The 15,167-nt window shown below is 42.3% G+C and overlaps 1 protein-coding gene across 1 annotated transcript; it reads right to left on the bottom strand.

Moving 5' to 3' along the window:
- Nucleotides 1-2,612: 2,612 nt before the first annotated feature.
- Nucleotides 2,613-15,167, bottom strand: bag2 (BCL2 associated athanogene 2). The gene is made up of 4 exons (XM_078400015.1): nt 15,046-15,167; nt 12,775-12,884; nt 7,906-8,315; nt 2,613-3,544 (listed from the first exon to the last, which is right to left on the bottom strand). The coding sequence occupies exons 1-4, from the start codon at nt 15,165-15,167 to the stop codon at nt 3,524-3,526; spliced, it is 663 nt and encodes a 220-aa protein (XP_078256141.1). The 3' UTR covers nt 2,613-3,523.

Genomic DNA, 15,167 nt, shown 5'->3' on the forward strand with positions numbered 1-15,167 from the left:
CACCAAATACAAATTCTTTGTTGGCTATTATTCTCCCAAATATATTCAACCAAGAGCATTCACTGCAAGGGCCTCGCAGGCTGTAAATTGGGATCCTTGCTAATTGATCCTGCAACACAACCTGAACTAGCCACAACTGTTCATTCTCAGTGCATTAACCACAATCCTATGATTCCCTTGGGACAGGTATCTCGTTTTATGGTGGTGGAAGACTTACTGGGTCAGGAAGTGTTAAACAGTTTACTCATAATTTCTAAAATTGTTTATATTTTTTGAGATGAACATTTTGGTCATATGTCACGCCAGCTGGCATCGCTGTGGTAAGTGACACGGAGCAGTTATTATTTTGAGTGGAGGTGGTGACAGGTAGCGGGGAGCAAAACAGATGCAATAAATTTTAAACCTTTGCTACAGTTAAACCCTTTAACTGCACAATATATCTTTACAAATATGGCACGGAACCACTGTCAGATCAATGTTAAATATGCTGTAAAAGGTTCCATAATAAGGGGGCAGTATTTCCAAACAACAAAAGTAAGTCCAAATGTACCCCTTCCTTCATGTTGAGCAATGTGGATTTTTCTGGGAATACTCAGATCATTGAGGACTGAAATTCTCATTGGAAACCTATGAAATTAAGTGTCATAGCCTTGGCTCCTGACTTGGTTATGATTGTTTGGTGCAACTGTAGACAGGACCAATTACCTGTAAACATGGGGATAGATTCTTCTAAGTAATTGCAATGATGCAATTCACTGCAATTGTGCCTTCTCCCCATAGCACCTGACACCCTAGCAGGTGGAAGGTAGTTCAGTCTACAACTGAAATGAGAAGCTGCTGATTCAGAGTGAGGGTTACCTCCCATGTAACTGCAGTCTTTTGTTATTCAAATTGAGTGTTGCAGCAGAGTCTGTGTTTATTTGGGATAAGGGCCCTGCATGGTATAACAGGTCACGGGGAATGATCATTTGAAGGAAGGAACAGGCTTGGAAAAATGAGGCACCAAGAGAGGGAGTGGGAACCGAGGCAGATTATTGGGACATGGGACACAGAGATGGAGCTAAGTGTTAAATTAAGGGGCAACAAGGGAGGGAGTTGGGGATGGTACCAAGGAAGAGAATGAAGGCATGGGAATGTGTGTCTTTGTCTACAAGTGTGGTAGTGTGGTGATGTTAATGTATGTATTAAACCAATGCACCAGAGCCTGGTCACCAGTTATACAGCATCTTGTGGAAATCAGCCTCAACTCAGAGTGCTATGAAAGAAGCTACCACAGGTTTTGGAAGGACAATTTCAAGGCCAAGAGATGAAAGTAGTCACCTGGGCGCTCTCCAATGCTGCTTCACAATTTGAAAGATGGGACTAGGTTGATAGCTCTTTGCCCTCGAGGGTACAATGGGTTGAATGAACTTCTCCTGTGCTGCAAGAGTCTATGAAAGTAATTTTACTTCTACATGGGCCCTGTGCTTTCCTATTTTTAATCTTTCCTCTCTAGTTTCCATACGTTTGTGCTTTCCACAGCAGCACAAATTCTGCATAAATGTTTTAATGTTTTTTTTTTTGCTTTATCTGAATTTGGACAGTCCTTGATACTAAAACGTTGGTACAATCTCACCACTTTCTTTTGCGGCAATATGTTTAGTGTGAGCTCTCACTTCCACCATGGACATATAATCCATCATATATTCCCCATCAATGCAGCCTCGGGGCTCTCCGCCACTTCCACATCTTGACCGCCGTCTACTTGGTATATCTACTTCTCACATTGAACAATTTAACTTTTCATTCCATTCACTTCCTCCAAGAGAAAGTTGTTGTCATGAAACAGTTGCTAAGGAAACCCAAATCCTAGTAGGTATGTGGAACGTTCTTTGCTCTAGAAATCCTTATGGCACCTCCTCACTTTTTTTGTCTGGTATTTCAATTACTATAATTGAAGCTCTCATCTCAAAACTACACGAGCTTAGATGACAATGCCAACTTTTCCACATAATACATCCGACGTTAGCCTTGTCTATCCCAGCTTCTGCATTTTAAAAATCCTCCCCATGCTCTCACAGCTTTCTGTACAACACTTCTACCCACCTTGCATTCTGTGTATATTTTAGACATTCTATTTTCTCTTCTATTGTTTCGGTTCTGCAAGTTTCCTTGTTCAATCATGGCTTCCCCTCCATCAAGACTGACTGGACCCAGGTTCTGGGAAACCACCTTGCTGTTTTGTTAAATGAATCTACTTTGATCTATCAGTTAATATTATTCAATAGAGGGCTTCCTCGAAATTCTATAACCACTGTACACAAAGCAACCCTTGACCTGATCATGGATCATTCTCAAGCACAATTCAGATAGTCACTGTGCTCAAAAGAACTCAAGTCCACAGAACCAAACCCTGTTACCATCATTGCATCACTCAAATATCACACTAAAAAATGATTTATTATTTTCACTTTATTCCAATTCAGTGAAAGTGTGCATCATCAGAAACGAATGTGTTTGTATTTTGCACAGTAATAGACTTGTAGAAAAGCTATAGAATTTAGACAGGAATGTAAAAGACTGCACAATTGTAAACATGACACATTGCATCGTTTAACCATACATCAGCAGCCACCATTTTATGTAGTGAACTTTATTTTCAGCAATACCTACACTAAAACAACAGCTTCTTATTCATTTAATTTCTTCTGCTCTTTCATGCAATATTATCTGTTATGGGGTGACCAATAAGAGGTCTCTCAATCTGGGGTGTAGGTTCAGCAGGCAACAGCTGATGTTTCCACACACAGAGGCTAAAACTAGATGGGGGGGGGGGGCATTAATGCAAGGCAGCCATCAATAAAAACAAGAGAGGGTTTTGGAAAATTTCCTCAATGGCAAGTGTGTGCAGCTCATTGCCGTGAGAGATAACTGAGCAATGAGTATTGATGTAAGGGAAAGGGAATAGAAGAATATGCTGATATGATGAGAAGATGTACACCAGGACAAGGCCTTGAGAAACAAACTGGCATAACAACCAACTGGGTTATTTCTCAGTTGTAGACTTTAATGAAGTGAATTGGGATTTGCACATGAACTTAGTTTAGTTAAATTTTGCTAACAATTTAGTGTTTGCCACATTTCCATACATGAATATGAAGGTAGACTAGGATAATGGAGATGCTGGAAACTTGTTGCCTGATCTGTAAGGTTTGTTCCAGGTTAAAATAAGTTTTCATGAGGTTTGAACTTACAATGACAGTAGTAACATTTAGTGATGTGACATGCTTTAGTGAAGGTACACTAATGAAGTTGGCGGGACCCTCGTTCAGATGTCAATTTTTTTTGCCAATCTTATATTCGGATCCACACCGTTCTGTGTTCAAATAAATAGCAAGCAAACCTGTGATGTAGATTATTTGGAGAATAATCTTAATTTGCCTTTTGAGCTCCTTTTAACGCACTTATGTGAAGGAGAAACATTGGAAATCACAATGTTTCATTATTTTCTCTTCTCCACAGAATAATGCAGCCATCTTACTTTTCATTTTCCATCTCCAGTGTTCTAAGAATAAACATAAAACAGATTTTAAGAACATTATTTAACTTACATTTTAATAAATGTAAAATAGTCTTTCTTTACACTGTCCTTCCCCTATCAGTCACACACGTGGTAATAATTCAAATGCCACCAATGTGCTGAACCATCTATTTGTATAAGAGCCGGAGTGGTAATGCAATATTCACTGCCCATTTCAGTGAGAATTTAAGTTACATGGTTGCTTAAAATTTGTTCCAGATACATATCTAAATGCACGGGGTTTTATAGATTACTCCTTTTTGGCATTATAATCTGACATATATTGACTAAGCTAGTGCAAAAGAAAATAAATTAGCAAGAAATCCAAATCAGTTTGCCACGATCCTTTGTATTGGTTACAAAACCATAGACCCCATAAGGCAGCTTGCCCATGTACTGCCAGAGTGCCAAGAAGCCATTCCACTGCACACTTTACGATTAAATTAATCACCATTAATCTACCTCCGACAAGGGTTTTAGATGCAAGCATGTGATTAATTGTGTTTAAGTCACACTAAGTAAAAACAGTAAATGAATTTACAATGAAATTGAGAACTGAAACTAATTAAGTAACTTTCCAACGATTTTGCTGTTACAATCCAATTACTCAGGAGTAGACTACAAAACATTCATATTTCTCTGCATGGAAATTCAATTGAATAGGTTGAGTACAACATTTTTCCCCCCCTATAATGAAACACAATAATGACCCTTCCCCAGGTTATTCCATGTCTATCAGGCATTCCTGGATATTGAAGCAACCAGAGCACAAGGATTAGCAGGGTGTAGTCCACCATCTATCCTCCCACCACTCAACTCTTCCTCATCTTATTGTAAGATCTGAGTGTCACTGACAAGGTCAGCATTTACTTTCGCTAAAGGCAACAGGCCCAGCACAGATCCTTGAGGCATGCCTCCAGTCCAAACACAACCTTCCACCATCACCCTCTGCATCCATGAAGCCAATTTTCTATTCAGTCGGATAGAACTGATTGATTTTATCAGAACATTTCTTCAGGCTATTGATATGAAACATCAACTCTGCTCTTCAATCCTCTAAAGTACTGATGTTTGCAGCATTGTCTGTTTTAATTTCAGATTTCCAACATCTAGAATATTTTGCTTTGGGACCATTACAAGAATGTAGCTTCATGGTGATGAAGTTTAAGAGTTAAACTGGATGGGCATGGACCATTTGGATCCAAATCTCTCCTGCGGGCCCAGCAACCCTTCCCCAACTGACGATCTGTGGACCCGTTGCCGGCCGGGGAATATTCCCCGAGGCCGTGGGCAGGCAGGGAACCACTCGCATCGGCCCCGGGCGTACATCGCATCGGCCAGAGCAAGCCGTGGATCCGTGGGTGGAAACCTCTCCTGCAGCCACAACTGGGCAATCTTGTTTGACCTCTGCCGCCGCGTTGCACGTCAGGATGGGCACCAGTCCTCACGGCGGGGGGGGGGGGGGAGAAACGCATTTATTAAAGTGTATTAAGTTAATTGTTTTTAAAAAGTAACAAAACTTGATTTATTGAGACCACGGGAATGGTGAGTAGGGTGGGCCTAAAATTGTTGCGCTATCGTGAAGTGTTTTGGCTGTATTTCGAGAACAAATCTATCCACAAACCCACAAATATACAAGATATCGCCAGGACATAGGACTCTCGACCTCTTATTTCCAAATGCTGCCGGAACAGCATTTTTCATTCCACCCCCCTCCCACCCATCACATCACCAACTGATGAGCTGTCCTGGGTACCATCGGACTGTTTAATTGGCCTTTATCTTGCACTGAACGTCATTCCCTTAGCATCATTCAAATAATCCAAGATGGCGCCCAACCCAGACGACTTTTCGTGTGCTAGTCACAGAAGAGGATCTGAAATCACACATTACAATCGCTCCACTGATTGTAATCATGTATTGTCTTTCCGCTGACTGGGTAACACGCAAGAAAAGTTTTCACTGTGCCTCAGTACGTGACAATAAACTAAATTCAAACTCAGTACAGCACAGGAACAGGCCCTTTGACAGGCCGTGGTGCCAATCTAACTAATCCCATCTTGACTCTTCAAAAGAAACAAGAAGACATTTTGTGGGAAGGATTACCTCGAGAATAAAGGATCACATGAGCGCAATAATGAGAAATGATCTTGGCTTAGATGATAATGAAGAAGAATTTGTGTGGGTGGAGAAAACAAAAGATTTTTTTAAATAGTGGGAGTAGTTTGTCGGACTTAACAGTAGGTATGTCCCAGGACAGAGTATATATAGAAGTAAGATTATTTTCTAATAAAAGTAATGGAAGAATCAGGGGAGCTTTAGTGTCCACACAAACTGGACAAATCAAGTTGACTAAATTAGTTAAGAGAACTAATTCACAGAATGCATCCAAAGCAGTTTATCTGGAAAACTATACACTGTGGAGTCAACCTGAGTACTGATCATTCCAGGTTTGAATTTGTGTAACAGAGTAAATTTGTAAACTGTTCGCAAGGGATTCTCGACAGAACATTGATCAGTCTTTAGTTATCAGTTAATGATTATATATGGAGATGTTGACGAAAGTGGATTAAGATGTTAAGTTTAAAGACACGACAGTTAAACAATGGCACACATATCAAGCCATATTTTGAAATTTTCCACCAGCATACATTCCATTCATTGTGACCTCTGCTGTGAAAACGGACACAAAGTGTTTTATCCATCAGTGACGAATTTGGTTTCTCATTAGAAATGTTTCCCAGGAAACAGTATGCATGATGAACTAAAAAAAGCCTGTGAGAATTTTAACAGTCAGCAAAACGAGACAAAAATGAACAAAAAAGAAAACAGGAAACACCTGTAAAAGGAAGAGAATACATGGGTTCTTTTACAGGTTTTACAGGTTGAGACAACAACAAATATGTGTCAGTTTTCACAGGACACATTACCTACACAAAAAAGAAGGGAAGCATGGTTCCCATGGAAGTATAAAACAGAGTAATCGATGTTAGTAAAAAGATAATGGGGTTAAATCCATGCAAAGACTGTTTGCCCAGATGGCTTACATCCAGGGGTTCTAAAAGAGATGACTGCACTTGTGGTGATCCTGCAAAATTCTGCAGATTCTGGAATTGTCCCTGTGTAAGTGTAACGCTGCTGTTTAAAACAAAGGGAGAAAGAAATTAGGGGATTACATTGCAACAGGCCTGACCTCAATTCCAACTCGAATTGAGGAAATGGTCAAAAGCCTGTGAAGATCATGTTCTTAAGTAGAGCCAGCACAGTTTTTATGAAAGGGGATATGTACTTAGATAATCTAATTTGAAGATGCAACCAGCAATGCGAGAAGGGAGAAACCTGAGTTTGCAGAAGGGATTGAGTGATGTGCCAGGTGGAAGGAAGTCTGATATTCAATATATGAACTCACTAGGACAGATAGAAAATAGATTCAAGAATAGCAAACAGGGGAGAGGAATAAAGGGTCATATTCAGGTTGGCAGCACTGTCCCTTGGGTTATCATTATAATAATAATAATAATAATATAATAAACATTTATTTTTTATAGCGCTTTTCCAGATGCTCAAAGACGCTTTACAAAAACAGTCAAGACATAAAAACAAACAAACGAACTGTCCTGACGGAGAGGCGGCGAACAAATAGCGCCAGCGTCCTCTCACGTCAGGGTCCGGCAGTAGACAATAAAGAACACAAGACACACAATTACAATTTTTAACACAAACAGCTATCACAGTGATTGCTCCAGGCAAAAGAATTTAATCCATTTTAAAATAAGGCTGTAACGTAGCAAAATGTGGAAAAAGTGAAGGGGTCTGAATACTTTCTGAATGCACTGTACATGACTATCCCCCACTCGTTGCATTTAACTGGGCAAGTTATCACTAAACATTGTACCCTTTCTCCTGTATCTGAACACTGTGGATGGCATGATTGTCAGCATGTGCAGGATGGAACTGCAGATGCTGGTTTAAACCAAAGATCGACACAAAAAGCTGGAGTAACTCAGCGGGGCAGGCAGCATCTCTGAAGAGAAGGAATGGGTGACGTTTTGGGTCGAGACCCTTCTAAAGAAACGTCACCCATTCCTTCCCTCTCGGCTACTCCAGCTTTTTGTGTCAATGATTGTAAGCATGTATATTCTTTTCGTTGACTGGATGGCAGGCAACAAAAAAAAAAGTGTTTCACTGTACCTCGGTTCACTTGACAATAATAAACGAAACTACCCTAAACTATCCTCTCCTCATCAGGAGCAATACAGTCACAAGTTCTGCCTCTGCCATGCAATTCTGCAGCGAGTACTCCCAACTTCCCACTGCCTAGCCAACACGATGCTGCCGATACTCACCCGGTTACATACATTTTGTTGGACATAGTTGTAGTCGTCAACCAGTGCCTTCTTCTGATCCAGGAGGGCGATTGATCTGTCAGCGCTGCACACATTTCTGATCAGCTTCTGCAGTCTGGTCTTGATTTTCTTTTGATCTTCCAAAGAGCAGCCGACGATGAAGGACTGGAATTTCTGATTGACGGGGCCCTGCAGAGCCTCGGAGGAGCAGGCGTTGTAGAGAGCGACCAGGCGGCTCTTGGCGCTTGCCACGTCCTGCAGGAGCTTGTCGACCACCTCGTCAATCAGCGTGGTGGCTCTGCTGAGGAACTCCTCCTGCTGGGCACTGCGGATGGTCTGCACAGACACTGCCACCGTCAGCGTCCGGCCTATCAGCCTGTTGGCGGTCAGGTTGAGTTCCTCTCGCTCCCCTGCCGATAGGTTTGCACAGACTGATTACCGAGTCCACAAAAACATTCAAATCACAATGCATCCCAACTGGACTTCCATCCACGTGCATGTTTCATTAAAATAATAACAATTCATTTTATTGCTAATAAATGAACAGGAGAAAGGAAAACTGCAATTTAAGCAGTGGTTAAATAAAACTCATTGCTGTAACTATCATTGTAGTCTTCATTTTTTTGATTCGCAATGAATCATTGGAGTGGCATAACTGGTAGAGCTGCTGCCTCACAGCTCCAGAGATCCTGGTTCGATTTCTGGCACCCGGTGCTGTCTGTGTGGAGTTTATACTTTATCCCAGTGACCACGTGGTTTCCTCCGGGTGCTCCGGTTTCCTCCCTCATCCCAAAGACATGCTGGTCCATAGGTTAATTGGACAATGTAAATTGCCCATGCTGTTTAGGTGAGTGATAGTGTATGGGGAATTGATGGGAATTTGGGGGGAATAAAGTTGGATCAGTTGGATGGTATGGACACGATGGGCTGAAGGGCCGTTTCAATGCTGTATGTGTGTCCCTCTCTCTAGTATCTACAGGACAAACCAGTACCTCATTCCATTGGACCTGTTGTGTCGGAAAATAACTGCAGATGCTGGTACAAATTGAAGGTATCACAAAATGCTGGAATAACAGCAGGTCAGGTAGCATCTCTGGAGAGAGGGAATGTGCCCCCCTGAGATGCTGCCTGACATGTTGAGTTACTCCAGCATTTTGTGATAAAACTGGACCTGTGCTCACTTTGGTACGGCCAATGGACAATAATCCGTCATTCTTGTTTTCTCTTGCTGCCTCACAGATTTATCAGCATCATCCAATTCTCCATTTAGAGTTGATGTTGTCTTTACCTGAATCAGTCCAGAGGGAACTTATGTACACATAAGTTCAAAATGTGTACATTAACGCATGTGTCCAATTAAAATTGGAAAGAATGTAAGGAAGCATGTATGTTAGACGTGGTATAATTTGGAGGTTCAGCACATTTCACCCATTATGGAATATTTGTGTTTTACACTAAAAAGCAGGAAGGTTTTTCCCTTACAAAGGGCCTGTCCCACTTAGGCAATTTTAAGGCAACTGCCGGCGACTAGGCTGTCACCGACAGTTCGCCGGGGTGTTGCGGGCATGATCGTGAGGAGTCTTCCAAGAATCGTAGTGGATCTCAACGCGTCGCTGTGAAATCAACCGGAGTGAAATTTCTCGGCGACAGCTGGCTTGTCGCCAGGTATCGTTGCTTATTGCGGGCACTGTCGCATGCTGTCCCCAGGTTTGCTAGGTTCTCTTAGATGCATTTAGAAGCACATAATATTTTTAAAAAGTAGTCATTTGAAGATACCATAAAATACTTGTGTTTAACCAATTTATTTACCACCAGGACATTTGACAGGTAGATTGGAGGCGACAGTTTGACGGTCAGGTAAGCGTGGGAATTTTTGTGATGTTTATGGCCATCAGCGATTACATTTAAAGTAGGCTCCCAACCCAGAAACCAGATATGCATCTCCCATACTTTTTCAAAGAATGCCCACACTCTGCACAAAAATCCATTTAACCACTTTTAAAATTAAATTTCTTAATACTGCTATTAGTAAACTGGAAGGAAATCCAGATTATGCCTTGTTACTGTGAAGCTTGGTTTTCAAGTAACCTGGGCAAGATGTTATGTTTCAAAACTCTCAAGTACTTACCGACTTCTCAGTGATTTCAGCGAAAATTGGGACGCCGGAGAAGCATTGACAGTGTGGGAATTTTTACGATGTTTCCGAAGACGGTGTAATCTCGACCTGACTCGGCATTGTCGTGGTCATTGTCGTAGGGTAAAAGAAAATTTTGGCGATCTGCTACGACTTTGACAGTCGCCGGCAGTCGCCTAAAAAAATCGCCTAAATGGGACAGGCCCTTAAATTTGATTAAAAATTATCAGCACGCACTTAATTCAATTTTCTGACACACCACCACACAGGGAAATCTCCCCCTGGTGTCCAACTTTGGATTGAACCGTCAGCTTTGAACTTATTTAATAAGAAAGGAATTGAGAGAGAGTTACAACAACTGACCTCAAAAAACTTGAGTAAAATATTTTAATTTATTCCCTGGGATGAGGGAGTTCCTGGAGGAGACTGCTAATTATATCTTATCCACAGGAGAGGGAAGAATGGAAACAGCAAACAATGTCTGGAAAAGAAGTAATCTTTACAAAGTTTTACAGCATGGAAATAGGTCCTTCGGTCCAACCTGCCCATGCCGACCAAGATGCCCATCTAAACTAGTCCCATTTTCCTACCTTTGGCCCACATCCACTAACAACCTTTCCTATCTCTGCACTGTCCAAGTGTCTTTTAAATGTTGTTATTGTACCTGCCTCGACCACTTCCTCTGGCAGCCCGTTCCATGTGCGCACCAATCTCTTTTGGAAACATTTGCCGCTCGCCTCCCTTTTAAATCTTAAACCTGTGCCGTCTAGTTTTAGACTCCCCTACCCCAGGTAAAGGACTGTGGCTATTCACCTAATCCCCTCATGATTTTGTACACCTTTATAAGGTCGCCCCTGCACTCCAGAGATAGAAGAACAAGCCTGTTGGTCTCCCCTCGTAGCTCCAGCCCTCTGCACTTGGAAATCCACAAATCTTTTCTGCATTTTTTCCAGTTTGATGACATTCGCCCTGTTGCTGGGTAACCAGAACAGTACACAGCACTCCAAATGTGGCCTCACCAACATCTTGTACAGCTGCAACATGACATTTCCAACTCATTTGAACCTGCTCCACCATTCAATAAGTTCAACGAGAGATGATTCTTTATCACAAAACCACAATCCCACTCTCCCTATATCATAAGTTCATAAGTGCTAGGAGCAGAATTAGGCCATTCGGCCCAATAAGTCTACTCTGCCATTCAATCATGGCTGATTGATCTCTCCCTCCTAACTCCATTCTCCTGCCTTCTCCCCATAATTCTTGACCACCCACACTAATCAAGAATCTATCTACGTGAACTTCCCCAGGTTCATCACCCTCCGATGAAAGATAGCTCTCCTCATCTCACTCCGCAATGTGTTACGCGTCTTCCGACACCGACTCCTTGTAATAGACGTCCATCTACCTTCACCCTCCAATCCCCAAACTTAATGCAACTGGGTGACAGGTAAAGAACAGGACAACTGGCAGGTTCTTTTGGATATTCTCCACACCACATCCTTCCATCATTCAATGAATTAATCCTACTTTTTAACAAAGGTATTTATTCACAAAATGCTGGAGTAACTCAGCAGGTCAGGCAGCATCTCAGGAGAGAAGGAATGGGTGACGTTTCGGGTCGAGACCCTTCTTCAGACTGAAGGGTCTCGACCCGAAACATCACCCATTCCTTCTCTCCTGAGATGCTGCCTGATCTGTTGAGTTACTCCAGCATTTTGTGAATAAATACCTTCGATTTCTACCAGCATCTGCAGTTATTTTCTTACACTACTTTTTTAACAAAATCATTTCTGGCAAGTATGAATTCGAACAATAAAAGTATCAGAATTAATATTCTAACTGATTTATAAATGTAGAACAAGGAAAAAGATTTGTTTTCATTTTCATAAGATTATGTTTTTTTCTGGTTACATGGTAACATACCAAGATATAATGAGTGAAATTTAAGTTAGCCTTGGAAGCGAAGAACAGGAAATAAGACAGGGGAACAGGTAAAAGGTCCTGATGCATACACATATGGATCTGGGAGTTAATGTCTTTTTAGACTCATCATTGTGGACTCTTCAGCCTCATAGATGTCACTAGTCTAACTCTTCAGTCCACAACTGTAAAGCCGTTATGTTGTGGGCCTGGAACAAGTTGTGGAACTGTTGCTCTCTGCTTGTTTGGAGCTCAATGCGCAAGATTCTCATATGCGTTATTTGAAGAAGAGCAGAACATTTTGACCATCACACCTTTCCTGATCAACGCAAATCACTCATTGTTAACCAACAATAGAGAGAGGAATTTAAAAGCATTAAATTACAATAGTCTATCCTTTTTGTTAATTGCCAAAGTTTGCAACAAGAATATTATCTTTGAATTATAATTATTTTGCTTTGCCTTTATTTTCTTGATTCATTTCTGATAATGCTTGTTGGCACAAAGATCGAGAAGATTCTTTTTTACCTCCAACCCTCTGCTGACCCTTCACTGTGGTTTGTCCAGCTGTTACTCCACTGAAATATCTTGCTCAGGTCCTCATTTATATCCTGACAAATATCCCATTGTTTAAGTAGTTCCACATCACCATTTCATTGGATAGGATCGTGAGGAGGGGTGGTTGAGGCCCTTGAGTGTGTTCTGCCACTCACTGCCTGTGTTGTCCCTAACTGCAACTCAATTTTCTCTCAGTGTTTAAATCAGCATCATTTAGTGTTTTAGGTTAAAAGAAAAATGGGGCAGGGACTCACCATCACTGATATTCCTCATGTCCTGGCTGTTCTGCACACTCTGGATCAGTTCCAGCAGAGTCTCTTTCTCCTGCTCCATTGAAGCTGCTGTCTCTCGCAAAGTCTCCACTCTGAAAGTAAAACGGCAACCAGGATGGGAAAGAGAAAAACAAACAAGGAGTACAGCCATGAGCTACAGGTCTACATTGAGGGGGGGCATAGTGGGGCAGTGGGTAGGTACTGCTGCCTCGCAGCTCCAGTGGCCCAGGTTCGATCCTGACCTTGGGTGCTATATGGGTGGAGTTTGCATACTGGGGCTGTATGTCTCCCTGGGTTTCCCTCCACTACTCAGTGCTGGCTGATTAATTATCCGCAGAGTGGGTGGGATGGCCAGGGAATCAGGAGAGAGACAAGGAGAAAATGTTACAGGAAACAAGAGGAGGATTTATGCTTACTCTGAATGGCCAATATCATAAGAAGATATGTGAAGGTGGACATTGGAAAGATGATCCTGCATTGGCCATTTGGTAGAGGACAGGAAGAGGCCATTCTGCCCCAGATGGCGATACCTGTTCTTAAAAAGAGCTCCCCAAATGACCAACCTTCCTCTCCAGTTTTTCTGCTGAAATCTACATCGGATTCCCTGTTGAAAGTTTGTCTCAAATTCCTTCCACTAATTCTTCAGGCAATGTTATTCCAGATCCCAATTCACTGCACGTTAAAAACAAATATGTCATCGCCCCCTCACCACTCACCTTAAATTCATGTTCACCCTTGCTCACCCTCCTGAGGCTGCCAAAAGCCATCACTAATTTGAATGCGCCCATTTAATCTCCACAGAACTCATTGGCTCTGAGGAGAACATTCTACCTTTCCATCTTTCGTTCATGACTTCCATCTTCCTACCAGCAGCACCAAACTATCGATTGAACTAAGTACTGAATCAAAAGGTAGTAAAATCGACTTGCATAATTCCTCCAATTATTTCTGCTGGGGGGGCTTTACAGATGTTATTGCAGGATGTATGAAACACGTCAGGCAGAGAGGCTGGGAGTGATGATGGCCCCTTCGAGCCAGCACCACCATTCAATGTGATCATGGCTGATCATTCTCAATCAGTACCCTGTTCCTGCCTTCTCCCCATACCCCCTGACTCCGCTATCCTTAAGAGCTCTATCTAGCTCTCTCTTGAATGCATTCAGAGAATTGGCCTCCACTGCCTTCTGAGGCAGAGAATTCCACAGATTCACAACTTTGACTGAAAAAGTTTTTCCTCATCTCAGTTCTAAATGGCCTACCCCTTATTCTTAAACTGTGGCCCCTTGTTCTGGACTCCCCCAACATTGGGAACATGTTTCCTGCCTCCAACGTGTCCAACCCCTTAATAATCTTATACGTTTCGATAAGATCCCCTCTCATCTTTCTAAATTCCAGTGTATACAAGCCTAGCCGCTCCAGTTTTTCAACATATGACAGTCCCGCCATTCCGGGAATTAACCTAGTAAACCTACGCTGCACGCCCTCAATAGCAAGAATATCCTGAAGGTCGTCCAGAGTCAGAGAGCAGGGCACTGGATCAGTAAAGTTGGGTCCGAATTGGGAGATCTGAAGAAGGGTCTCGACCCGAAACATCACCCATTCCTTCTCTCCCGAGATGCTGCCTGACCTGCTGAGTTACTCCAGCATTTTGTGAATAAATACACTGGATCAGTAAACATTTGCAGCAGAGAAGCCTGTGCTATATATAAATATGCAGCCTCTGTGGCCGGGCGGTGCTGGGGGTCTTTCGGGGGTTGTCTCTGGGTTCCTCCCCGGGACACAGAGAGTGCATGGGCAGCCTGCCAAGTCAAGTCAAGTTTATTTGTCACATACACATACACGATGGGCAGCGAAATGAAAGTGGCAATGCCTGCGGATTGTGCACAAAAAATAATTACAGTTACAGCATATAAATAAAGTTAATAAGTTACTATAGTGTAGACAAAATTTAGTCTCTGGAGTTATAAACTCCAGATGGCCTGTGGGAAGAAACTGATACACACACACACACTCTCACACACACACACACACACACACACACACATATATATATATACACACACACACACACACACATATATATATATACACACTCACACACACATATATATATATACACACATATATATATACACACACACTCTCACACACTCACTCACACACACACTCACACACCAAACTGAATGCAATCCGCACACGAGGGCGAGGGTGGCTCGTTTGCCAGAGACTGTGCAGGGACAGGGATCTCCGTACCTCTGCTCCAGCTCATCCAGCGTCTCCAGCAAGCGGCCCGACCGGTCTGCCATGGACATGGAGCGCTGGAACTTGTTGTCCAAGTCGCCGCTCTTCAGCTGGTTGATCTTGGCTTGGGCCAT

This window comes from Rhinoraja longicauda, chromosome 5 (genome assembly GCF_053455715.1).
Source record: "Rhinoraja longicauda isolate Sanriku21f chromosome 5, sRhiLon1.1, whole genome shotgun sequence".
NCBI lineage: Eukaryota > Metazoa > Chordata > Chondrichthyes > Rajiformes > Arhynchobatidae > Rhinoraja > Rhinoraja longicauda.

Excerpts from the sequence above, each read along its gene's own strand:
- bag2 (XM_078400015.1), bottom strand. The coding sequence starts at position 15,167 with ATGGCCCAAGCCAAGATCAACCAGCTGAAGAGCGGCGACTTGGACAAC. Across the intron at positions 8,316-12,774 it reads CATGAGGAATATCAGTGATG|GGGAGCGAGAGGAACTCAAC; the intron begins GTGAGTCCCTGC and ends ACCTATCGGCAG. Across the intron at positions 3,545-7,905 it reads AACAAAATGTATGTAACCGG|AACACTGGAGATGGAAAATG; the intron begins GTGAGTATCGGC and ends GTTTATTCTTAG.